The sequence below is a fragment of the Phyllobates terribilis genome, unplaced genomic scaffold (genome assembly GCF_046119375.1).
Source record: "Phyllobates terribilis strain yellow unplaced genomic scaffold, ASM4611937v1 Scaffold_2__4_contigs__length_985480577, whole genome shotgun sequence".
Lineage (NCBI taxonomy): Eukaryota > Metazoa > Chordata > Amphibia > Anura > Dendrobatidae > Phyllobates > Phyllobates terribilis.
Genome location: NW_027362762.1, coordinates 752,317,057 through 752,343,639, shown reverse-complemented (window position 1 = coordinate 752,343,639; position 26,583 = coordinate 752,317,057). Strand labels below are relative to the sequence as shown.

The following is a 26,583-nucleotide window of genomic DNA, read 5'->3' as shown; positions in this document are numbered from 1 at the left end:
TAGCGTAGTGTCCAGAGGCTGGAGGCGCTACCAGGAGAAAGGCCAGTACACCAGGAGATGTGGAGGGGGCCGTAGGAGGGCAACAACCCAGCAGCAGGACCCATACCTCCGTCTTTGTGCAAGGAAGAACAAGAGGAGCACTCCCAGAGCCCTGCAAATTTACCTCCAGCACGGCACAAATGTGCATGTGTCTGCACAAACGGTTAGAAACCGACTCCATGAGGGTGGTATGAGGGCCCAACGTCCACAGATGGGGGTTGTGCTCACAGCCCAACACCGTGCAGGACTCTTTGCATTTGCCACAGAACACCGGGATTGGCAAAGTCTCCACTGGCGCCCTGTGCTCTTCACAGATGAAAGCAAGTTCACACTGAGCACATGTGACAGACGTGACAGAGTCTGGAGACGCCGTGGAGAGCGATCTGCTGCCTGCAGCATCCTTCAGCATGACCGGTTTGGCAATGGGTCAGTAATGGTGTGGGGTGGCATTTCTTTGGAGGGCCGCACAGCCCTCCATGTGCTCGCCAGAGGTAGCCTGACTGCCATTAGGTACCGAGATGAAATCCTCAGACCCCTTGTGAGACCATATGCTGGTGCGGTTGGCCCTGGGTTCCTCCTAATGCAGGACAATGCCAGACCTCATGTGGCTGGAGTGTGTCAGAAGTTCCTGCAAGATGAACGCATTGAAGCTATGGACTGGCCCGCCCGTTCCCCAGACCTAAATCCGATTGAGCACATCTGGGACATCATGTCTCGCTCCATCCACCAACGTCACGTAGCACTACAGACTGTCCAGGAGTTGGCAGATGCTTTAGTCCAGGTCTGGGAGGAGATCCCACAGGAGATCATCCGCAACCTCATCAGGAGCATGCCCAGGCGTTGTAGGGAGATCATACAAGCACGTGGAGGCCACACACAATACTGAGCCTCATTTTGTGTGTTTTTCCACTTTAATTTTGGGGGTGACTCCAAATCCAGGCCTCCATTGGTTAATAAATTTGATTTCCATTGATGATTTTTGTGTGATTTTGTTGTTAGCACATTCAACTTTGTACAGAACAAAGTATTCAATGAGAATATTTCATTCATTCAGATCTAGGATGTGTTATTTGAGTGTTCCCTTTATTTTTTTGAGCAGTGTATAAAAAAAATTATGTAAATGTGGTATCGCTGTAATCGTACTGAACCAAAGAATAAAACGGCCTTATAAATTTACCACATGGTGAAGGCCATTAAGAATAACCCCCCCAAAAAATCATGAATTGCTGTTTTTTGTCCCAAAGATCGGAATAGAAAGTAATCAAAAAATATTATGTGCCCAAAAATGGTACCAATAAAAACATTAACTCATCGCGCAAAAATCAAACCCTCACATGACTCTGTCGGGAGAAATATAGGAAAAGTATAGCTCTCAAAATATGGCGATGCAAAAACTTTTTTTTTTTTTTGTATAAATAGCGTCTTTTAGTGTGTGACAGCTTCCAAACATAAAAACCTATGTGCCATGTGCGCACGTTCAGGAATTGCTTGCAGAAATTTCTGCAGTGTTTCTGCACCTCTTGGCAGCAAAAACGCTGCGGAAAACCGGCAGCGTTTTACATGCGTTTTTGATGCGATTTTGCCTGCAGATTTGCCATGCGTTTTTCCAATGCATTGTATAGGCAAAACGAATGCGGAAACGCACAAAGAATGGACATGCTGCGTTTTTTTCCCCACATGAAATCTGCTCAGGAAAATTCCTGATAATGTGCATAGAACTTCCAAAAAGTCACGAGATAAGGTATGCAATGCGTTTTTGGCCCATTTCCGTGCTGAAAAAACACACAAAAAATGCACTAAAAACGCACTGTGTGCACATAACCATAAATCTGGTATCGTTGTAATCGCACCGACCCCAAGAATACATTTTTGAATCATTTATACTGCACAAGAAACTGCGTAAAAATAAATAAAACTAATTCTCGACCTGCTGCTGATTTGTTCATTCTGCTTCCCAAAGATCACAGTAAGGGTCAGCTCACATTTATGGCGCTCTGCGCTGAGCGCTTACACCGGGATTTCTGTGTAAATCTCTGAAAAATACGTGATTCAGACAGAACCCCTGGCGGAAGATTCTCTGTAATGAGGCAGATGGAGGCACTGTGGACACTGTCTGGCCTATGATCTGGCGGTGTCCATCTTTTTATGCGTGCATAAGACGTAGTCCAGAGTAACTCTGCTGCCTCATTATAGTGAATGGATCCCTCAGGGGTTTCATCTGAATCACGTCTTTCAGGGATTTAGATGGAAACCCCAATGTAAGTGCTCAGCGTAGAGCGCGAGATAAATGTGATCTAAAATGTTCCCAACAAAAGCTCAACTCAATCCACAAAAAAAAAACAAGTCCCCACTCAGGCCTGCATCATCTATCAATGGAAAATATAGGGGGCATCCACGTTACTGGCAGCACAAAGGCTCTGGAAAAATGGTAATATTTCATTTACCCAGCCCAAAGTTATACAATTATGTGAATCGCCTGAGAATTAAAAATGCTCACTACTCCTGTAGATTAATTTCTCAAGGGGTGTGGTTTCCAAAAAGTCACTTGTGGGGGTGTCTGCTGTTTTGGCATGTCACGGGCTCTTCACATGTGTACTACTTCACAGTAGTTTTCCACCACTTATGGGATATCGGTGTACTCAGGTGAAATTGCACAAAAAATTGTATGGTGCACTTTCTCCTGTTACCCTTGTGAACATGCAAAAAGTGGGGCTGAAGTAACATTTTTGTGGGAAAAAGTAAAATTTTCATTTTTTTTTATTTCACATTGCTTTAATTCCATGTGAAGCACCTGAAGGGTTAATAAACTTCTTGAATGTATTTTTGAGCACTTTGATGGGTGCAGTTTATAAAATGTTGTCACTTTTGGGTATTTTCTGTCTCATAGGCCCATTAAAGTCACTTCAAACATGATGTGGTCTCTAAAAAAATAGGTTTGGTAAATTTTGTTGGAAAAATGAGAAAATGCCTTTAACTCTTCTAACTTCCTAACAAAAAAAAATATGTTTCAAAGATGATGTTGATGTAAAGGAGACATGTGGTAAATGTTATTTATTAACTATTATGTGTGATACGACTATCTGGCTTAAGGGTGTAATAATTAAAAGTTTGAAAATTGCTAAATTTTCAATAAAATTTTGCCAAAATTCCGATATTTTCTCAAATAAATGCAGAAAAGATCAACCTAAATTTACCACTAATATGAAGTACAATATGTCACAAAAAAACAATCTCAGAATCACTGGGACAATAAAGTGTTCCAGAGTTGTTACCACAAAAAATGACACTGGTCAGAATTGAAAAAATTGGCCTGGTCAGGAAGGTGAAAATGGGCTCTGGCACGAAAAGAGTTAAACCCAATAATATGAATCAACATTCCTAACCACTGAGATATCATTAGACTCAATCAGAAGAGGGCCCCTGTGCAAGAACAATATATTGGCCCTTGTCCAACGACCAATTGTCCAATATGGCCTTGAGTCCAATAGCTCATCATAATGCACAATTTCATCTGCTTTGGAGGTAGAAGTAGTCCACCCAGGGCCGCCATCAGGGGATTACTGCCCTTACTGGCATATGGGGTCTGGTGAGCACGGGGGCCCAGACGGGAACCCCTCTCAGCTCACCGGGCCCCAGCGAATTGAACTTGCGTCCTCGCATGAAGGTTCACTTTAAATCTACTGCCGTGCGGGAGTCTTCCCGCACAGCAATAGTTGACAGCCACCAGCCAATCAAAGGCCATCAGCTGATGTCAGCGTGCATGTCGCTGGTGTATGACGTCAGTGCCGGCCTGTGACTGGCTGGTGTCCGCGCTTCAAATCAACGAAGGAGAGTCGCCGCTGGAGTGGCGGCAAGGTAAGGACGAACTTTTTTTTTATGAGACATGGGGGCAGAATGGGAGCTGAGACATGATGGGGGCAGAATGGGAGCCAACACATGATGGGGGGCAGAATGGGGACCGACAGATGATGGGGGGCAGAATGGGGACCAACACATGATGGGGGGCAGAATGGGAACCGACACATGATGGGGGGCAGAATGGGAACCGACACATGAAGGGGGGCAGAATGGGAACCGACACATGATGGGGGGCAGAATGGGAACCGACACATGATGGGGGGCAGAATGGAAACCGACACATGATGGGGGGCAGAATGGGAGCTGACACATGATGGGGGGCAGAATTGGAGCCGACACATGACGGGGGCAGAATGGGAGGTGACACATTGGGGCAGAATGAGAGATGACACATTGGGGCAGAATGGAGAGACATGGGGGCAGGATGAAATCACATGGGGCCAGGATGGGAGAACATATGAGGCAGGATGAAGACATATGGGGTGGATGACGGAGTACATATGGGAGCAGGATGTGGGACATTATTACTGTAGGGGCTAATTAAGGATATTATTACTGCTGTGATGTATTTTATTTTTGAGGATACTGTTTTCAGTTGTGAGGGGATCCTGTCACTGTTCAGGGCGACAATGTCGCTATTTTTCTTCATCTGGTGTAGTGTAGAAGTTGGGGAAAAATTGGGGAACGTGCTCTGGAAACTGCTCTAGATAACTATGCGTTATTTTCTGACGAGTTCTGGCTGTAAGACGAGTCCTGGCTGTAAGAAGTGATGGCAATCTGTGTTGGATGAACAAGAAAAACTAAGATGAAACACTTCAACTATAGACATCACCAGTGAGTCAGTGTGTTACCTGTACACTGACACCATACACTACATACTAATCACAGGATTCCTGTGTATAATGTCACTGGTGATCCCTGTATTACCTGTACACTGACACTATACACTACATACTATGTACAGAGCTCTTGTGTATAATGTCACTGGTGATCCCTGCATTACCTGTACACTGACAATATACACTACATACTATGTACAGAGCTCGTGTATAATGTCACTGGTGATCCCTGTATTACCTGTACACTGACACTATACACTACATACTATGTACAGAACTCTTGTGTATAATGTCACTGGTGATCCCTGCATTACCTGTACACTGACACTATACACTACATACTATGTACAGAGCTCTTGTGTATAATGTCACTGGTGATCCCTGCATTACCTGTACACTGACAATATACACTACATACTATGTACAGAGCTCGTGTATAATGTCACTGGTGATTCCTGCATTACCTGTACACTATACACTATATACAGAGCTCCTGTGTATAATGTCACTGGTGATCCCTGCATTACCTGTACACTATACACTATATACAGAGCTCCTGAGTATAATGTCAATGGTGATTCTTGTATTACCTGTACACTTACACTATACACTGCATATTATGTGCAGAGCCCCCATCTATAATGGCACTTATAGGAATATTAGTATTGCGTTTTTTTTTATTAATGATCAGTATTGAAGTAGTCAGTCACTAGGTCATGGTAATATGTGGTCCGGCCATGGTGTGGCAGTATTTGTTCCTTGTATGTGGTATTATTTTGTCACTATGTGATGGTAATATGTGGTATGGTCATGGTGTGACGGTATTTGTCCCTTGTATGTGGCATTATTCAGTCACTATGTGGTGGTAATATGTGGTCTGGCCATGGTGTGGAGGTATTTGTTCCTTGTATGTCGTATTATTCAGTCACTATGTGGTGGTAATATGTGGTCCGGTCATGGTGTGGCGATATTTGTTCCTTGTATGTGACATTATTCAGTCACTATGTGGTGGTAATATGTGGTCTGGTCATGGTGTGGCGATATTTGTTCCTTGTATGTGGTGTTATTCGGTCACTATGTGGTGGTAATATGTGGTCTGGCCATGGTGTGACGGTATTTGTTCCTTGTATGTGGTGTTATTCGGTCACTATGTGGTGGTAATATGTGGTCTGGTAATGGTGTGGCAGTATTTGTCCCTTGTATGTGGTATTATTGGTCATTTAAAAAAAAATGTATGCGACACATTCCCTTAAAGAAAAATATACTTAAAAAGAGTATTGGGTATTATAAGAAATGTTTAAAAGGTTAGAGTAGAGTAGGTCCCAGCCAGAAGAGTCTACCTTGTCCTGGCGGCTTAAAAAATCTTTTAGCCAAAACAAAAGCTGATGGCTATGTATGTGATATGGTGTTCGATGGGAACTGTTAATGTGTGAATGGTGAGGACATGGCGCAGAAGTGGAGTTTTTCCAAGAGTGGGCGGTGGGACTGTGGAGGCAGAGCTGGGGTGGAGCCTGGGGTAGAGTCTCAGGAGGGCCCGAAAATTTTGCCAGTATGGGGCCCTGAAATTTCTGGTGGCAGCCCTGGGTACACCTTACCTCTCCTGCCCCTGTTTGGATGTACAGGTTACACCAATAGTATGTCCACCTCTGCACTCAGCCACTATGCTGCAAACAATGAGTAAGAAGTAATGACTAGCAATAACAAATATTCCTCTTAAGTTAAATTCCCACAATGGCCACATTTTCTACTATAAAGCAACATAACTTCACAACGTAACAGATACACCCATACACAGGTGTTGCACCCAGCTACACAAGCTAATGAGAAGGGCAAAAAATTACCGTATTTTTCGGACTATAAGACACACTTTTTTCCTCCCAAATTTGGGAGGAAAATGGGGGGTGCGTCTTATGGTCCGAACGCTACTTTACCGGATAGTTGCGTTGGTGGTGTAGCAGGATTGCAGGGCCCTCCGTGCCCTCCCTCCTTCAGGAACCCGGCAGCAGCAGCAGAAGAGGTGAGATGCTGCGGCTGTCGGCAGCGAGGCAGAGCGGCATGCGCAGCTTTCTGATGGCTACAGCCATCTTCCTGAAGCCGCGATCTATATGAAAATGGTAGCTCGAGCCAGCGCATGCGCAGACTGGGGGCTCGGGCTACCATTTTCCTGTAGATCACGGTTTCAGGATAATGGCCGCGGCCACCGGAAAGCAGCGCACGCCGCTTTGCCATGCCGCTAACAGCCAGACACCAGCCCCGCGGCATCTCACATCTTCTGCTGCAGCCGCCGGGTTACTGAGGGAGGGAACGGAGGGCCCTGCGATCCTACTTCACCACCATCGCACCTCTCCGCTGCTGGAGCACCGGCTTCTCACATCCAGGATCCTCAGCATTACTCTACTTCTGCCGGCTTCCTGAAGGATTCTGCCTCCTGTGACCCTCACTCCACCGCCCCCCCCCCCCCCCAGGTAAGATACTGTATCTATTCAGATTATAAGATGGACCCCCATGTTATAAAAAAAAATTTTTTCCTATTTTCCTTCCCAAAATTTGGGGTACATCTTATAGTCCGAAAAATACGGCACTAATTTGGGAATATTTGCATGCTCTTTATACACAATTCTACTTTAGTACAGGATAGCACTGGATAACACGCTTTGCGGGTATCAAATGGGTGTGACTGCAATGTGTTAATGGGCTGTAAGTCCATACTGCAATCATATGTGATAAGTGGTGGCATTAGTATTGCAGCAAATATAATTGTTGAGTTGACACATACACGAAACTCTGACACAGAATCGGTGACATGTAGTGAAATCCTGATGACAGATTCCTTTAATGATCAGGAATAGTCTCCGTCAGGCTATTCATAGCTGGACAATTCTCTCTTCCCCTAACCAGCACTGTAAGATCAGGGCAGGAAGGGAAGCTGAACACAATGTGCACATAGCATTCAGATTTCTAACAGGACACGTCATGGCAGAATAAAAGGTAAGTGAGCTAATAATGCTTCAAAATTATTTTCTTTAGAGAGGGGAAAACATCATAATTTAACATTAATATATTCATTATTAACAGTAATAATATGTCATATTCCAAATTATTAAAATATTATAGCACAACACGTCCATGGATTGTGCCGGTGTTTTGGAGACCTAAGCCCCAATTCATCAAGAGCGGCATGAACAATGTCAGTCTTGATGAGGGTGTGTGTTGGAGTCAGACGCGTGGTGGCGTGGCATGAAGAGTGAGATTTCTGATTTAAGGACCACCACAGCTCGACATGCATCTGTCCTGCCCCAGCTCTGTCCATTTTGACAGAGCTCAGAGAAACTGGCGTGAAAACACCAAAAGTCGGAAAAATTTACCAGCACAACAATGTTGCAACTTTTCAAAGCGATTTATGACAGAAATGTGGCGTGATCTCATTGACTAATCGGGGCCTTAGTCTCCTTTTATGCATTTGTGTACAGTATATAGAAAGTTTATTTTGCAGACAAAATAAAGGAAAGAAAAAACTCTCATATTTGTGTCATTAAAAGCAAGAAAATGTCATCTGATATTCGCTCGTTATGTTATTTTGTAAGTCACTTGCACCTTTTGAAATATATTCCTATTTATATTCTATGCATTTGTACATGGTCATAGTTATAATATAAAAAAATAAAATAACCAGAAAGGCGAGATTAATCTAATAAAGATATAAAACTTAACTTTTATTAAGCAATATATTGAAAAGAGCTATGCCTGGTTTGTGGAGCAATTATTAGATTGTGACCAAACAAATTAAATGCACAAGGTATATTCACAATAAAGTGCTTATGAGTACCCATGCAAGAATTAAGAGGCTTGATCTCATCAGTCTGTCCGTTCAGGTGAGAAGTAGCCATCCAAACGAAGGTCAACAGGAGCCTGGATATGAGGCAACTGACCCTAGTATACCCTGTCATGCCTAATGTGGTTGCTCCTGCCTTGACGAGGGGCACCAAGTGTGGTACTACAACTGGGACAACCCCAAAAAGATCCCTCCCTGGGGCATGCCACATTTGTTGTCTTAGTTCTTCCGGAAGAAGTGAGGCGAAACATGCATCGGGGTGAAGGGACAACACCTGGGGCTCCCTGTGCTTTGGTGATAGTTTCAGCATTAGGTAACTGTACCTATTTATATTTATACATAAACTCACACTTCTTGTACAGGTTACTTGGGACTCTGGGTTCTGGCAGGTGTTTCTTAAGCAGAGTATAGTTATTCTACTGATAGACACAGGGTCTGTAATGATTGCGCCTATGCTACTGATACTATGCCATGCACCTATTTGATCATTTTATATCATATGTCAGGCGCATTTTGAGCCCCTTTCTGTGAGGCATTACAAGTTATATATTTTTTAATCTATGTAGTTTTAAGATTTGATCAATAAATTTATTGGATTTTATATCTATTCATGGTTCTCTTCTTTTACTGGGTAAGATGATTATACCTTGGGAAATAGGTTGTTCTATATTTTACTGAATTGTCATGTATTTATGATTGATATGTATATGGACATTTTTGGTAATTTATTCCTATAGTAATGTTAAGAGAAAAGATAGATTACTTACAGTTGATATTGGTCTGTTCTCATCTCTTTTACTACATTCAGATATAGGTTCAGTGTAATGGAGCTGACCCAGGCTAATGCACACCAATCTGTAAAGCAAGGAAGTCAAAAAATATATATGTAATTTTTTATTTCATTTTTGTATAGTTTCCATTTTTAGGTATATACCATAGACTTGAATTTAATAGCTACTCACTGTCCAGAATCAGCATCATGTAGGATCACCAAGATTTTGTAAGAGTCATGTCAGCAAGGCTTGCACTGGCCCACAGGGGAACACTTGAGTGGGCCCACTACATGAGCAGTGTTTGGCTCAGTACACTCAATGCCACATGTAGAGACAAAGGCAGTATCTCATTATTCGTTTAACAAACTAGCCATTTTGAAGCATTGACAAATTTGTGAACAAGGTTCAATTTGTGAACAAGGTTGTATGTTGCTGAACAGTGAGCCCCTAGAATTAATATCATTGGTGGGCTCTTGGCATGCCAGTCCAACATTGATCACAGTAACCTACTGCAAAGCTTGAGATCACTGAACTGACATTTACAAAATTTAGGGATTAAACTAAATCCAAAACATTTTTGATAGTCGCAAAATAAAACAATAAATGTGACAAAATTCCTGTAATACATTTCTCTTATGTTAGTCTTGATTCTATGAATGCTGCACATTGCAGGGACCCCTCTTGCCGTGCGGTTTATTCCCTTGTGGCCCAATACCACTGGCAGCAATAAGTTTTACATACATTGTGAAGGAAGTAAGGGATTTCGTCTTCTTCTCCTGCCACCTATTAATGTCACATTTCTAGGTGACTAAAATAACTGAAATGTTAGACAGGAACTAAGCAGACGCATAGGATATAGCATGAGACTACGCTCTTTGGTACTGTTTAACAGTAATGAGTTTCATTCTGTCTTACCCAAATTTTAGTAAGAAAATCATTTATTACACAAAGTATTTGTGTTTCTATGGGACAATACCTTTAATACCGTGTTCTGAACCATGCAGCAGCACAATGAGTTCCTGTACGGCTAGGTATTAAGATGTGCTGTTGCGTTGTTACACTATTACAGGTAGGCATACTCTTACGTTTTCTGTTTTTCTTTTGGAAAACAATATAATTACCTCAAATAGTTATTATAATGCATGAACCATTCCACGTGCTAAAATTCAAATTTTAAAAACCAAATCAAAAACACCTACATGTATTGAACAACTTGAGATTTCTACCTGTGATATTTTATTCATCTGGTTTCACGGAGGTTGTCGACTAACTCTCAACAACCCCGTTTGGCCAGAGTGGCATATAAATTTCTAATTGTTATGCGAATATTCCTGTGGACAAGAATAACTATAGAAGATTGTCATCACAAGCTTTTAAGTTTGAGGGAAACAAGATAGCTAGAGTTAAATATGAAACAGACTTTAAGGAAAATCACAGCAGATAAAATGGCAACAGTGAAAAGCGATCAAAAACTGTTCCCCAAAACAGTCATCAGTCCCGATTTTACCATTGACATGGGAAATACAAGCATAATATAATTTCATAGTTTTTCATAGTTTTTAAAATTGAAGGTAAACATCAAATTCAATCTATAACCCAACATAATATTTAAATGGAACATGGAGAAATAAATAGTTGCCAAATCATGGTAGGAAAGGTCCAAAGACTGGATATTCTGAAGGACAGAAATGTCCAAGAAGGATGGTAGAATTTGCTAAATGAAATTCTCACTGCACAATCAGTAACATTCCTGAAAAAGAAGGAAAAATTGGAAGCATTTAAAAAGACCAGGATGGATGAACACAGAACTTAAACAGTTGCTAAAATGTAAAAAAAAAAAAATGTATATCATATGGAAAGAGGGGGGCACATCTAAAGATGAATATAATGCGGTCTGCAGGGAATGCAGGGTAAGCGTTAGAAGAGCTAAAGCCAGTAACGAAGTGAGGCTTGCAAGGGAGACCAAAAGCAATAAAAAAAGAATTTGGGGGGGTATGTCAAAAGCAAAAGAAAAGTTAAAGATGCTATAGGATTTTTACAGGATGAAAGAGTGAATTGGTCAAAAATGATGTTGAGAAGGCCGAACTTTTAAATTCCTATTTTGCTTCATTTTTCTCTAAGAAAGCAAATGTAAAATCAACTGTTCTTCACTGCGCTGTTGAAAGAATAAAAGAGTCCACACTAACAATAAACAGAGAGATGATGAGGGAACACTTGGCTAATTAAAATGAATTTAAATCTCCTGGTCCAGATGAATTACATTGTAGGGTACTGAAAGAGATAGCAGAGGAAAATGCAGAACAACTAGCCAGAATCTTTGAAACTTCCTGGAGAACGGGAGAAGTCCTAAAAGACTGGAAAAGGGCAAATGTTATACCTATCTTCAAAAAAAGGAATGAAGATGGAGCCAGGAAATTACAGGGCAGTGAGCCTTACTTCTATACCAGGAAAGATCTTTGAACAAAATAATTTAACAGCATGAATGAAAGTACTTGGATAAGAATACAGTAATTAACCAGAGCCAGCACAGGTTTGTAGGAAACAAGTCATGTCAGACTAATCTAATTTCCTTCTATGATGAAATTACTGACTAGGTGGATTAGGGAAATATGGTAGATATAGTATATCTCTACTTCACCAAAGCATTTGATAAAGTATCTCATGCTATCCTTATTGAAAAAATGACCAAGTATAGGATTGACAAGGCTACGGTTAGGTCGACTCATAACTGGCTCAGTGATCGTACTCAAAGAGTGGTAATAAATGGTTGAACATCCAATTGGAAGAGTGTTTCAAGTGAGGTACCACAAGGCTCTGTCTTGGCCCCAGTATTATCTAGATAGGGGAACTGAAATTAAACTAATCAAATTTGCAGACGATGCAAAGCTAGGAGGGATCGCTAACACTAGAGAAGGCAGAGAAAGAATTCAGAAGGAACTAGATAAGCTTGAACAATGGTCAGTGACAAATAGAATAGTATTTAACAGGGAGAAATGCAAGATTATATATCTGGGCAAAAATTACATCTACAGAATGGGAGGGGTAGAACTAAGAAACAGCACATATCAAAAAGAATTCGGTATACTAATAGATCACAAACTGTACATGAATCAATAGTGTGATGCAGCCAAGGGTGGATTAAGAGTAGCTAGGGCCCCGGGCAGTTTAGAAGGCGTGCCCCCCCCCAGGTACCCGATGTATCATGGGACATGTCAGATGATCCCCATTGATAGATCATGTGATAGGTCATCTGAGTAACACACAGATGCTTTGGTCACATTGACGGAAATTGACGAAAAAATGTTTCCATTATGTACAGCCTATACATAACATAGCGCTATACATAATACAGCAGGGTGGGAGATTATTTTTCCCAAGGGGCCACATGAGAGACTGTGACTGTTATGGAAGCCGAATCAATAAGCTGAAATTAATTCTGCTCAATATTAATAATATTAACAAAATAATAAAAAATAAATTATATTAAATTGTATGACTTAATATTGAGCAGAATTAAGTATGCTGACATCCCCCTATATACTGTATGAGCCCCCCATAGCTCCCTAGATACAATATGAGCCCCTACACCGCCCCATACATACAGTATTAGCCCACACACAGCCCCTACACACAGTATGAGACCACACACTGCCCCCTACACACAGTATGAGACCACACACTGCCCCCTACACACAGTATGAGACCACACACTGCCCCCTACACACAGTATGAGCCCCCACACATCCCCCAACACACAGTATGAGCCCCCACACATCCCCCAACACACAGTATGAGCCCCCACACTGCCACCTACAAACAGTATGAGCCCCCACACTGTCACCTACATACAGTATGAGCCCCCACATAGCCTCCTAGATACAGTATGAGCCCTCACATAGCCCCCCATAGCTAGATACAGTATGAGCCCCCACATAGCTCCCTATATATACAATATGAGCTTATACATAGCTCCCTACTCTGATCGACTGTCGGTTCCACAGCCAGCTCAGAGAATGGTCGAATGCAAAATGCAGCAGCCTGGGAGACACCTCTTACCACCTCACATAGCCTCCTAGATACAGTATGAGCCCTCACATAGCCTCCTAGATACAGTATGAGCCCTCACATAGCTCCCCAGATACAGTATGAGCCCCCACAAAGCTCCCTATATACAGTATGAGCCCCCACATAGCTCCCTAGATACAGTATGAGCCCCCACATAGCTCCCTATATATACAATATGAGCTTATACATAGCTCCCTACTCTGATCGACTGTCGGTTCCACAGCCAGCTCAGAGAATGGTCGAATGCAAAATGCAGCAGCCTGGGAGACACCTCTTACCACCGCATGAGGTGGACCGAATGCAGCCCCCTGACGAATGTACCCAGGTCACATGCCCCCCTGATTCCCCTAGGTATGGCCCTGTACAGTCTATATGACAATACATGACTGGTATTTATAGTACAATCAGGGATGTGTCCTTCTGTCCGAAGCCTCTATAAACTGCGCAAGCGCAATACCTGTGCAGTCTGGCTGCAGACAGAAAGACACATCCACATCCCAGATAGGGAGGAGGAGTGTGGCGCCGGAGATTGCGGTATCCATAAGTACTGAGCACATACCGCGATCTCTGGCACCATAAACACATACTTGTTCGATCCTGTCATCTCTGGAGAGGCCGGGGGAGGAGTGTGGCGCAAAAATTGGCATCTGCGCACAGCACAATTTTCGGCACCATTTTAGTGAAGACAAATATGCAAAGTGTCTTCAACAAAATGGACAGCGTAGTATGCGCATGCGCATATTCTGGCGCCATTTTGTTGAATACACTCAGCACAATTGTATTCATTAAAATGAAACCGGATATTGCACTATGCGCGGGCGCCGATTCCGGCGCCATTTTAGTAAAATGACGCAGGCGATGCGCTGCAGTGGAGCGGTGGAAAGGCAAGTAGGAGTGTTTTTTTGTTTTTTTTTATTTATTTATGCATGGTGGAGCACAGAATGGGAGACCAGGATGAAGAGGAGTATATACGAGGATAGGGAACCAGGATGGGGGAGCATATACCAGGATGGGGGACCAGGACTGGGGAGCATATACTAGGATGGGTGGGAAGCATGGACTAGGATGGGGGAGCATATACCAGGATGGGGGAGCATATATCAGGATGGGGGACCAGGATGGGGAAGCATATACTAGGATGGGGGACCCAGATGGGGGAGCATATACGAGGATTGGGGGGCATATACCAGGAAAGGGGACCAGGATTGGGGAGAATATCCCAGGATGGAGGAGTATATACCAGGATGGGGGAGCAGGATTGGAGAGCATATACCAGCATGGGGTAGTATATATCAGGATGGAGGAGCAGATACCAGGAGAGAGGGCCAAGATGGGGGAGCATATACCAATAAAAAAAGCTCGCCATCCGGAAGTAGAACGATTTCAATAGCTAGTACGATATACCGTGATACAGACATCAGATGTTATATACTATACACATTGTTATATCCCATCTGATGTCTGTACCACAGTATACCATACACTAATCTGTATACTGGATATGTCATTTTTTGTACAGGGATATACACTGTACTGATCACACCTGCCTACAGGACCTCACATATTACATATGGAGCAGTATAGTAGGTGACGTCCTGTAGGGTCAGGGTTGATGAGTCAGTGTAGGATCCTCTATGCTGATGTCTGCGGTCACTCTGCTGGGGCTCTCTGTGATTTATTGCAAGACTCTGAATTTTCTTGCAGATCTGATGACGCTTGAGGCAATGACCTGGCAATGATAGCGCGAGCTGATCTGCAGCAAAGGTCAGACCCCTGAAATAACTCACACTGAGCCCCAGCAGAGCGGCAGCTGACCTGACACTAAGGGATCCGTGTGAGCACATCAGGAGGGGAGCAGGGTCCTGCAGCCCCCTCCTTACTCCAGACATCCTCCCCAAACCTCATATTTACCGCCATTCACTGAGGTCTGCTGCACCAGCTCCTCTGCGGCAGGATGATGAGCTCCAGGCGACACTGTGTGACGTCACTTTAGGAAACGCAGCACACAGCTTGCAGGGGGCATGTCTGCCTCCCTATGATGTAGCCCAGATTTCCCTCATTATAATCCGCCTATGAATGCAGCAGAAAAAAAGGCAAACACAGTTCTGGGATGTATTAAGAGGAGCATAGATAGAGTCTAGATCACGTCAAGTAATTATCCCCTTCTACTCCTCCTTGGTCAGACTTCATCTGGAATACTGAGTTCAGTTCTGGGCACCACATTTAAAAAAAAAAGACATAGAAAAACTGGAGCAAGTTCAGAGAAGAGCTATCAGGATGGTGAGCGAACTGCAAATTATGTACTACGAGAAACGGATAAAGTATCTGGGAATGTTTAGCTTGCAAAAATGAAGGCTAAGAGGAGACTTAATAGCTGTCTACAATATCTGGAGGAATGTCACAGTGTAGAGGGATCATCCTTATTCTCATTTGCACATGGAAATACGAGAAGCAATGGAATAAAACTGAAAGGGAGAAGATACAGATTAGATATTAGAAACAGGCTGCCACGAGAGGTGGTGAGTTCTCCTTCAATGGAAGTCTTCTAACAGAGGCTAGACAGACATTTGTCTGAGATGGTTTAGTGAATCCTGCATTGAGCAGGGGGGTTGACACGATGACCATGGATGTCGATTCGAACTCGAACATTCTATGATTTTATGATTTATTTTTTTTGCCCATCTCAGCACGAAATATACAAGCAGATAGAAATGTTCATTACGTTAGACCATTGGTTTGCCTTTTAGTAACCTCAGTTAAATGGTTATTCGGAAAATGGTAACTTAACCCCTATCTGTGGGATAACTGATTGCTACGGGGCTGACCATCGGGGCCCCCATCGATCACAAAAACATGGCTCTGGAATCCAGACAATGCAGAACCCCATCTTGAATGGAATGGTGTATGTTCAATCTCTGCTCCATTCATTGTTTATAGCACTAGAAATAGCAGAGCGCTCCATTCAAGACAGGGATATGCAGGACCTGGTTCTCAGTTTTTAGAGCCCTGTTCTCGGAACTGCAGAAGATCTCAGTGATCGGAATCCCAGTGATCAGTAAGTTATCCTCTATTCTGAGGATACGGAATAACTTACTATTTTGGGAACAACCCTTTAGCCTCTGCGAAGGCTCATAAGATATTCACTGAATCACAGGAAAATCATCAGGATTAGCCAATGAAAAGTAAATGCCAATAGTTAAACTAGAGCTTTAATTTTGGCCCAAGATGCCCCATAATACCTTCAGAAAGGTCTAGTCACTTCCAACTGCCTGTTTGGTTGATGATATGTTTGTTTACAAGTATTTTTAGCTTCCTGGGTTCAGTTACTAGGATGGATCGCTGTACACAAATGTTCTCAGTGTGTCACCTTATTCCATCTGTTTTTCTTGCCATCTATCAGAGCAGAACAGTTAGCAGTCAACGAAAACATACAATCCTCTATTATTTTACTAATTGTGCTCTTCAGAGGGAAATAAAGAGACTTGTCAGTGCAAGCGATTAGGGCACCATTTAAAGTTGCTTGTTAACCTCTTGTTAAATTACAAAGTGCTGAATTAACCCAATGAATATAGTCTGAATTTAGTAGTTTCCTGTTAGTGAATCGTGAGAATAAAGGAATATTATAATCAATTGTGATTTTACAATCATTACTGAATCAGATAATGAATTCATGTGTATGGGATATTTGTCATTTACACTGATAATTCAGTTAATTTATACAAAATCAACATTTTTATCCTCTTAATATATAGCAATCAAGATATTATATAGCACTGTATACTTACAATTGCTCATTTTGCCTTTCTACCCACCTAATTCTCTTTTCCATTAGGTCTATGACATCACATGACTAGAAACTGACTAGTTGAATCCTTCTATGCTCTATGTAGAAACAGGAGGTAAATTTTCCCTGTATGAGTCATAAGTCACTGCAAAAGCCACTGGCAGGGGGAGTAGGAGCAGCTGGGTCAGGAGTTGAAGAGGGAAATAATAAATGCAAGGAAAAGAGACTTCCTATTTTTACATAGAGCAGAGAACAGAGAAGAAATATCAGAGAAGAGTAAAAAGGCAAAATTGAGCAATTGTAAGTACACAGTGCTATATGATATGATGACTACAATATATTAAGAAGATAAAATCTTTGATGGGAGTGCTTATTTACATATTCATTACTGCAGCTAGACAAGGTTATAAAGATTATCATGAACAATCCAAATAAATTTATAACCATCAATCCAAACATGATTGGTGCTGACCAATGAAAATCTGCTTCATCACTTTTTATACTTAGGGAAAGAGAGCATAGGAAAACCTTGTTTTGTATTTGATGCCTTTTCAAGGATAACATAGGTCAGGCCAAAACAAAATATCCTCACCCCGGCAGGGGATCACACATAACCTGATCTTAAACCACAGACCTCCCTTCCACCCCATAAGCAAGAGAGATCTAAAGGCAGAGTTAAAGGGGTCGTCTGAGACTATTTTATTTTTTACTATGGGCTTAAAGAACGAACAAGCAAGTAGTTGCTAACTACCTGACTGTTCTGCCCAGCGCCGATTTCTGCCAGCACAGAGTGGTCACAGACCTATCCTGCTTGCAATTCCGCGGCTTCAGAATGACGTCACGTCAATAAAGCAACTGCTTCTTTCCGCAGTGTTGACAGTGCAACTGCCAATGTTATGCTGATTGACAGGAGGCTGTCAATCAGCATGATGTAGTCAGTCACGCTCCCTCGAAAAAGCAACCTGGAAGATTACGATCTGCTCTGTTGATGTAAAGCAGCAGAATCGCCAGCAGGAGCGGTTCATGACGCTGGGTAGAACAGGCAGATAGTTAGCAACTATCTGCCTGTTAGTTCTTAGGAGTATGAAAATAAAGTAGTCCTAGACAACCCCTTTAAGAAGCATTTAAACTTCAAGATAATTGTGAAAGAGCATTGTTATAAATGTTCATTTTACAATTATATTGTTGTGTTGCTGCCGATCATTGGGTGAAATTATATATTTTGCAGCACAAAAAATTATCGGTCTCTGCAGTCCATCATTCTGTTTAAGCAAGACTCGTTCTGCCGAGAACTATAGCAGCCTATGCACACTGAGTGATTTTGTACAGATCGGTCAGTGCGCATCGCTTACTTTGGTCTGCCTGTGCAAACAGGCATTCAAATGACCAGTGATAAACAGAAGTTTATGCTGCCAATCGGTCCATGTAAACAGACCCTTTGAAAGAGCTCAAACCTGGTGGTTAGTCTCAGGCTATGTGCCCACGATGCAGAAATGAAGCAGAAAATTTCTGCATCTCCCTGGCAGAAAAAACGCATGCAGATTGTACAAGTGTTTTTCCTGCCAGGGACATGCGGATGTGAAGCGTTCTTCACATGCATTTCCGCATGCGGGTGTCAAGCACTTTACAAGCGATTTTAGCAACACTTGGAAAGTGCTTGACAACTTGGTCACACTATATAAATCCATGCAAACAGCTTGGATTTATATAGTGTGACTGTAAAGAATGTTTAAAAAAAAATAAATAAACCTATACTTACCTTCCGATGACCCCTGCAGTCTTGCTGCGCTCCTGTGCTGGCTGTCGGGAGATCGCGTTGCCCTGTACTGAAAGACCTGCCGTCACATGACTGTGACGTCACCGCAGGTCCTTCAGTCCTTCGCGATCTGCCGGCAAAGCACACCGCGGGCCGCCAGAAGGTGAATATAATCTTTATTTTTTATTTTATTCTTTTTTCCACAGGTACAATGGTACCCAGGTCTGGATGAGAATCTTCTCTCCTCTAGACCTGGGTACCATCCGCACATAGAAACGCATATAATCCATGTGTATAAATGTACAGACACGGATTATATGCGTTTCAATGCAAGTCAATGGCGGCGATTACGCTGCGTGTCCGCAAAATTAATGGACATGCTGCGGATTTTTGAGCGCCGCATAAACGCTGCGGAAAAATCCGCAGCATGGGCATTGACAGTGCGGCTTGTCATTGGGGACCATGGGGGAAGGATTACCAAGCGTTTCCCAAGCATTTACGCTGCGGAAATTCCACAGCATAAACGCTTTAAAAACGCATAGCGGGCACACAGCCTAAGGCTAAGTGCCCACGATGCAGAAATGCTCGAGATTTTTCCTGAGAATATCTGCATCTCCCTGGCAGAAAAAAACGCATGTGCATTTTACATGCGTTTTTTCTGCCAGGGACAAGCTTTTGTCAAGCGTTTTTAGAATGCGATTTCGCATGCTTTTGTCAAGCACTTTCCAATCGATTTTAGCATCACTTGGAAAAGAGCTTGAAAGTTAGTCACACACTATAAATCCATGCAACGGCATGGATTTATATTGTGTGACCAACATAATGTTACAAAAAAAAAAGAATTAGAACGTAAAAAATAACCTTATACTCACCTTCTGATGGCCCCCGCTCTGCTCTCGGCATCGCTGCTGGCTCCATGGCGGGTACAGTAATGTAAAAGGACCTTCCATGACGTCAGCGGTCGCGTGACCTGTCACATGACCGCTGATGTCATGGAAGGTCCTTTTACATTACCGGTACCCGCCACGGAGCCAGCAGCGACGTCGAGAGCAGAGTGGGGGCCATCAGAAGGTGAGTATAAGGTTATTTTTTATTTTAATTCTTTTTTTACTTACAGGTACTATGGTAGCCGGGTCTGGAGGAGAGTCTCCTCTTCTCCAGACCCGGGTATCATCCGTGCATTAATCGCTTAAGATCCGCATGACTACATTTTCACTCTTTGTTTCATTGCAGCCATTTGGTAAATTCTAAAAAGTTAATTTTTTTCCTCATTAAAGTAGTACACTCTGTACCATATCTTGACTAAAAAAAACAAATGTAGAAATTTTTGCAAATTTATTAAAAAAGAAAAACTGAAATATCACATGGTCATAACTATTCAGACCCTTTGCTCAGACACTCATATTTAAGTCATATGCTGTCCATTTCCTTGTGATCCTGCTTGAGATGGTTCTACTCCTTCATTGGCGTCCAGCTGTGTTTAATTAAACTGATAGGACTTGATGTGGAAAGGCACACACCTGTCTATATAAGACCTCACAGCTCACAGTGCATGTCAGACTAAATGAGAATCATGAGCTCAAAGGAACTGCTCAAGGAGCTCAGAGACAAAATTGTGGCAAGGCACAGATCTGGCCAAGGTTACAAAAGAATTTCTGCATTGCTCAAGGTTCCTTAGAGCACAGTGGCCTCCATAATCCTTAAATGGAAGAAGTTTGGGACCACCAGAAGTCTTCCTAGACCTGGCCATCCAGCCAAACTCAGCAATCGTGGGAGAAGAGCCTTGGTGAGAGAGGTAAAGAAGAGCCCCAATATCACTGTGGCTGAGCTCCAGAGATGCAGTAGGGAGATGGGAGAAATTTCCACAAAGTCAACTGCAGCCCTCCACCAGTCAGGCCTTTATGGCAGAGTGGCCCGACAGAAGCCTCTCCTCAGTGCAAGACATATGAAAGCCCGCATAGAGTTTGCTCAAAAACAAATGAATGACTCCCACACTATGAGAAATAAGATTCTCTGGTCTGATGAGACGAAGATAGAACTTTTTGGTGATAATTCTAAGCCGTATGTGTGGAGAACACTAGGCACTGCTCATCACCTGTCCAATACAACCCAACAGTGAAACATGATGGTGGCAGCATCATGCTATGGGGGTGTTTTTCAGCTGCATGGACAAGACGACTGGTTGCAATTGAAGGAAACATGAATGCGACCAAGTACAGAGATATCCTCGAAGAAAACCTCTTCCAGAGTGCTCTGGACCTCAGACTTGGCCGAAGGTTCACCTTCCAACAAGACAATGACCCTAAGCACACAGCTAAAATAATAAAGGAGTGGCTTCAGAACAACTCTGTGACCATTCTTGACTGACCCAGCCAGAGCCCTGACCTAAACCCAATTGAGCATGTCTGAAGAGACCTGAAAATTTATGTCCACCAACGTTCACCATCCAACCTGACGGAACTGGAGAGGATCTGCAAGGAAGAATGGCAGAGGATCCCCAAATACAGGTGTGAAAAACTTGTTGCATCATTCCCAAGAAGACTCATGGCTGTACTAGCACAAAAGGGTGCTTCTACTCAATACTGAGCAAAGGGTCTGAATACATATAACCATGTGATATTTCAGTTTTTCTTTTTTAATAAATTTGCAACAATTTCTACATTTCTGTTTTTTTTTTTCAGTCAAGATGGGGGCAGAGTGTACTTTAATGAGAAAAAAAAGAACAAATAAAGAGTGAAAAATTTAAAGGGGTTTGAATACTTTTCGTACCCACTGTAAATCAACCCATAATAGCTTTGGGTGACTAAAGGCACTGCAGCTCCAAAAGAGATCCTAGAAGTACAATAAAGTTTTGCTATCCTTGTCTATGGACTTGAAATAGAAGCTGAGGTGACTAGGGGGCATTTCCACTTTAAAAGAGATCCTGGAAGAAGTCAGTTTTTGTTTTTTGTCCAGACAAAGAGGATTCTCTTCATGAGGCTGTGATGTGCATAATATTTTGATCCAATCATGATGAAGCTTGACGATCTGTCTAAACATGGTTCTATAAGGATTACAAATCGAGGGGGATGCAGAGGTAAGTTAGATGTGGAATTCTGAGAGCTGCCCTAGGCCAGAAGCAAAGTAAGGATTGAGTTTTATTATCCTGCTGCCTCAATTCTAGACAAATTCAGTCTAGGTTATCAGGTACTGCATGATGGAGAAGTATTGCCTATATTTCTCAGTATTGAGGAAACCAAGAAATGGTCATCATTAAGGACCATAAATGCCGTGGAAAGCCTAGGAAACAGTGCAGCAGATGAAAGATACATCATGCTTGCGTCCCTTCGAAATCGGAAGATGTCCAGCAGTGCCATTAGCTCAGTCCTGTGGTACCCAGCTACACTTATGTACTGTTAAGCAAAGTCTGGCCAGAAGTGGTCTTCATGGTAGAATTTCGGACAAAAAATATACCTTCCACATATATACAAAGCCACTAAACTATGCAAGACAACAGGAAATGGGTTGCAGAAAAAATACAACAGGTGTTTTGGACTGATCAATCAAAATTTTAAATATTTGGCTGTAATAGAAGTCAGTTTGTTTGCCGAAGGGCTGGAGAGTGATAAAATAATGAGCACCAGCTGGGCAACTGTAAAGCGTGGTGGAGTTTCCTTGCAAGTTTGAAGCTGCATCTCAGCACATGGAATTGGAAATTTGGTCAAGATTAATGGTGTCCTCAATGCCAAGAAATACAGGCAGATACTTATCCATAATGCAATACCACCAAAGAGGTATGTGGCTCCAAATTTGTTCTGCAGTAGGGTAATGCCCCCAGACATACATTCAATGTCATTAAAATGGTCTTCAGCGTAAAGAAGAACATGAAATATTGCAAGTGATGATATGACCTCAACAGAACCCTAATCTCAACTGTCTCGGAGGTAACTCGCATGCCTCCTCAGCGCACCTCTACTCACCGTGGAGTTTCTACCCGCGTCAGGCCGTTCCTCATGCTGCATATGGTTGTGGAATTCATTTAGCCTTAGGGGGCGTGGCCGGTCTCTGCAGGAATTTAACCCTGCTAGGTCCTGCAGCAATTAGGTTCCCCAGCCTATCCTGTTCTAGCAGGGCTTTTATTAGGCAGCTCTGCCTACAACTCCCCGTTCAAACGTTGGTTCCTACCCTATTTGGTTCACGTTTATACTTTGCTCAGTATTCCGCTTCCAGTTACCGACCCGGCTAGTTTTCCCATCCTGCCTGATCTCGTGCTGCTTGCCCCAACCTCGGAAAATCACGTTTTCGCCTTTTCCCTCCTGTACCGTGTACTCGTGCCTCCGACCCTCCACTCAGCTGCTGCAGTCCTGTGGCCTACCCTGGAGTGGTACCTGGTGACTACCTGTTGCCAAGCATATCCTCACCACCAAAGGCACAAGCAAAAACCAGGTAGTCGCTTAGTCACGAAGATCTGTGGTTAGTCCTTTAAGATGTTTGGAACAACCTATCTGCCAAGTTCTTTCAAAAACTGAGTGTAAGTTTACCTAGAAGAATTGATGCTTTGATGGGGTTTGGAAGGCAAAGATTGCAAATATTGGTTTAATTTACATATCTCTTGTTTTCTCATTTTATTTTTATCAATTAATAAAAGGCAAACTATTAGTACATCAATTTTTTAAAGCATTCTTACTTTGCAGTATTTTTCCACACCTGTCTATAATGTGAGCACAATACTGTATATTTGCTAAGTATGCATGTCATTTTGATAAGATGTTTTTAAAAGCTATGTCACCTTGTAAAGTAGCTACTCAATGTGATAAAAGGTAATGCGTTATATCTCGTTATAACAACATTGGTTTTAGTGATATTGGTCCATGGTAAGTAGAGTAGAAGGAGAAATACACTAGTAGAGATAAAAAGTTACTAATATAAGTTAATGCTAGCAGGTTTTATGAGTGTAAGGCCACGTGCACACATTCAGTGTTTGGTCAATATTTTACCTCAGTATTTCTAAGCCAAAACCAGGAGTGGAACAATCAGTGGAAAAGTATGATAGAAACAGGTCACCACTTCTGTATTTTTCACCCAATCCTGGTTTTGGCTTACAAATACTGATGTAAAATACTGACCAATACTGAACATGTGAAAGTAGCCTAAAGAGGACGTTTAATTTAGTGTGAGCATGTTAAAGGGAATCTGTCACCCCCAGGGAGATATCAGACCTCTACTATGGCCATACAGGTTACAGAAAAGTAAATCTATACATACCTGTATGGCCCATTATAGAGGTTTGATTGCAGAGAAATGTGTTTTTATCAACTCTGTTTTGCACAGGATTGGAGTCCCCCGGACGCCAAGAAATCCCCACCTATCTTCTTAGTAATCCCCAAAATCCCTGACCATGTGTTTATTTACCATATTCCCCCCTCCCCTGCACATCACAGGGCCCTATGACGTACACTGGTCTCTCTCACTTACCGGGCATGCGCAAAGAGCCGCTCACATAGAGCGCGCTTTGTTTCCTCCCGGCCCCATTTGTCTGTGCACTGCGCCGCAGGGTTCTATTGCGCAGTGCACAGACAGATGGGGCAGGGAGGAAACAAAACGCGCTGTGTGTGAACGGCACTTTGCGCTTCTCCAGGAAGTGAGGGAGACCAGTGCACATTGATATATCCGTGCTCTGGGGCGGGACTGTAGGCAGGGTCTTATCCTGGTGCTATAGGCCAGATGAGCAAGAAAAGACCTGACCACAGGCCCACCCGAAGCACAAACATGTTCCCCATCATAGAGTCAGCCAGCCCGATAGACAGCCAGAAAGAGAGAGAGACAGGCAGCCAGAGAGAGAGAGACAGTCGGTCTGCCTGGCAGTCTCTCTTTGGCTGGCTCTCTCTCTGGCTCGCTGGCTGTCTCTATGATGAAGAACATGTGTGTGCTTTGGGGAGGGCCTCCGGGCAGGTCTTTTCTTGCTGATATGGCCTAGAGCACCAGGATAAGACCCTGCCTACAGACCCGTCCCAAACCACAAACATATCATTAACTGAAAAGTTCTAATACTGATTACACAAGAACAGCAAAATGGATTTCTTCACCTCAGGTATCATTTTAAACAGTGTAACAGCTGCAACATGACAATGCCTTTAAGTTTACTTAGCAAAATTCTGCTGACAGCTTCTCTTTAACCCTTACACCACCTTGGGTTTTTCCATTTTTGTATTTTCATTTTTTGCTCCTCTTCTTCATGTAAGGGCTTGTTATTGCGGGACAAGCTGTAGTTTTGAATGACACCATTGGTTTTACCATATCGTGTACTGAAAAACGTGAAAAAAATTGAAAGTGTAGTGAAATTGCAAAAAAAAATTGTAATTTACAATTTTTATTTTTTTTACCACGCAATTATGATTCTCCAGGTCATTATGAGTTTGTAGATACCAAACATGTATAGGTTCTTTATTATTTAAATGGTGAAAAAAAAATCCAAAGTTTACAAATAAAAAAAAGTCACCATTTTCCGAGACCCATAGCGTCTCCGTTTTTCGGAATCTGGGACTGGCTGAGGGCTTATTTTTTTGGGGGGCTGAGCTGACATTTTTATTGATACCATTTTGGAGTAGAAACAATCTTTTGATCTCCTTTTATTGCAATGTTGCGGTGACCAAAAAAACCTTTTTTTCTGGCGTTTTGATATCTTTTCTCATTACACCGTTTACCGATCTGATTATTTTTTTTATATATTGACAGATAGGGCGATTCTGAATGCGGCGATACCGAACATGTGTATATTTGGTTTTATTTTTACTTTTTTTAATATTTCTAAAACCTTTTTTTTAAATTAAACTTTTTACATGCTTCAATAATCTCCATGGGAGACTAGAAGCTGTAATGTTCCGATCACCTTTGTTACACATAGCAGGGCTTCGATACTGCTGTGTGTAGTAAAAGTGCTCACTTACTATGAGCGCCGACCACTGGGCGGAGTTCATAGCATTCCGGCAATGACAAGCACAGGGGTCTCCTGCAGACCTCGGGATCATGACTCCACCCGCAGCCATTAGGGGCATGTGACAGCTGATCAGAATAGCTGTCATGTCCTCGGAAAGGTGTGGGCTCAGCACCGGAACCCACACAAAAGAGGGGGATGCAACACTGGACATACTCAGGGATTAAACTGGCCAGCTGCAGAGCTGAGTAAAACATACTTTGCATTTTTAAAGTTCTCCTCTGTTGCAGAGATATTAGCTTGTAAAGTTAAGGTTATTATTTATGTTAAAGTTCAACTGAGCATTAAGAGACATTTGTCTCGGGGGACATGTACTTCTTCCCCTGCCCGTGCATGACACTGCCTGCTCATGATTGGTAAACATCATACAGAGGAAGAAATAAATGCCCCCAGGTAAAGCCCAGTTAATTTATAACATAAATAATAACCAAAACTTTTCAAGCTAATATTGTAAAACAATGTTCTACTCAGCTCTTCAGCCACTATTACATGATGTGACCAGTTTAACATGCTCACTCTGGTGAAAGGTCCACTCAAAGGCCACGGTCCCACTATCTGTATTTGGTCAGTATTTTTTCTCAGGAGTGGGAGCCAAAACCAGGAGTGGGTGATAAATGCAGAATTGGTGACTTGTTTCTATTATACCTTTTCCTTGATTGTTCCT

General features: G+C 42.5%; 1 protein-coding gene across 1 annotated transcript in view; it reads right to left on the bottom strand.

The window, feature by feature from the left end:
• Positions 1-26,583, bottom strand: part of LOC141228177 (uncharacterized) — a 781,624-nt gene that overhangs the window by 511,545 nt on the left and 243,496 nt on the right. The window contains exon 6 of the mRNA XM_073667298.1: positions 9,336-9,423. Within this exon, the coding sequence (XP_073523399.1) occupies positions 9,336-9,423 (88 nt within the window). The remainder of the gene's footprint in view (positions 1-9,335; positions 9,424-26,583) is intronic.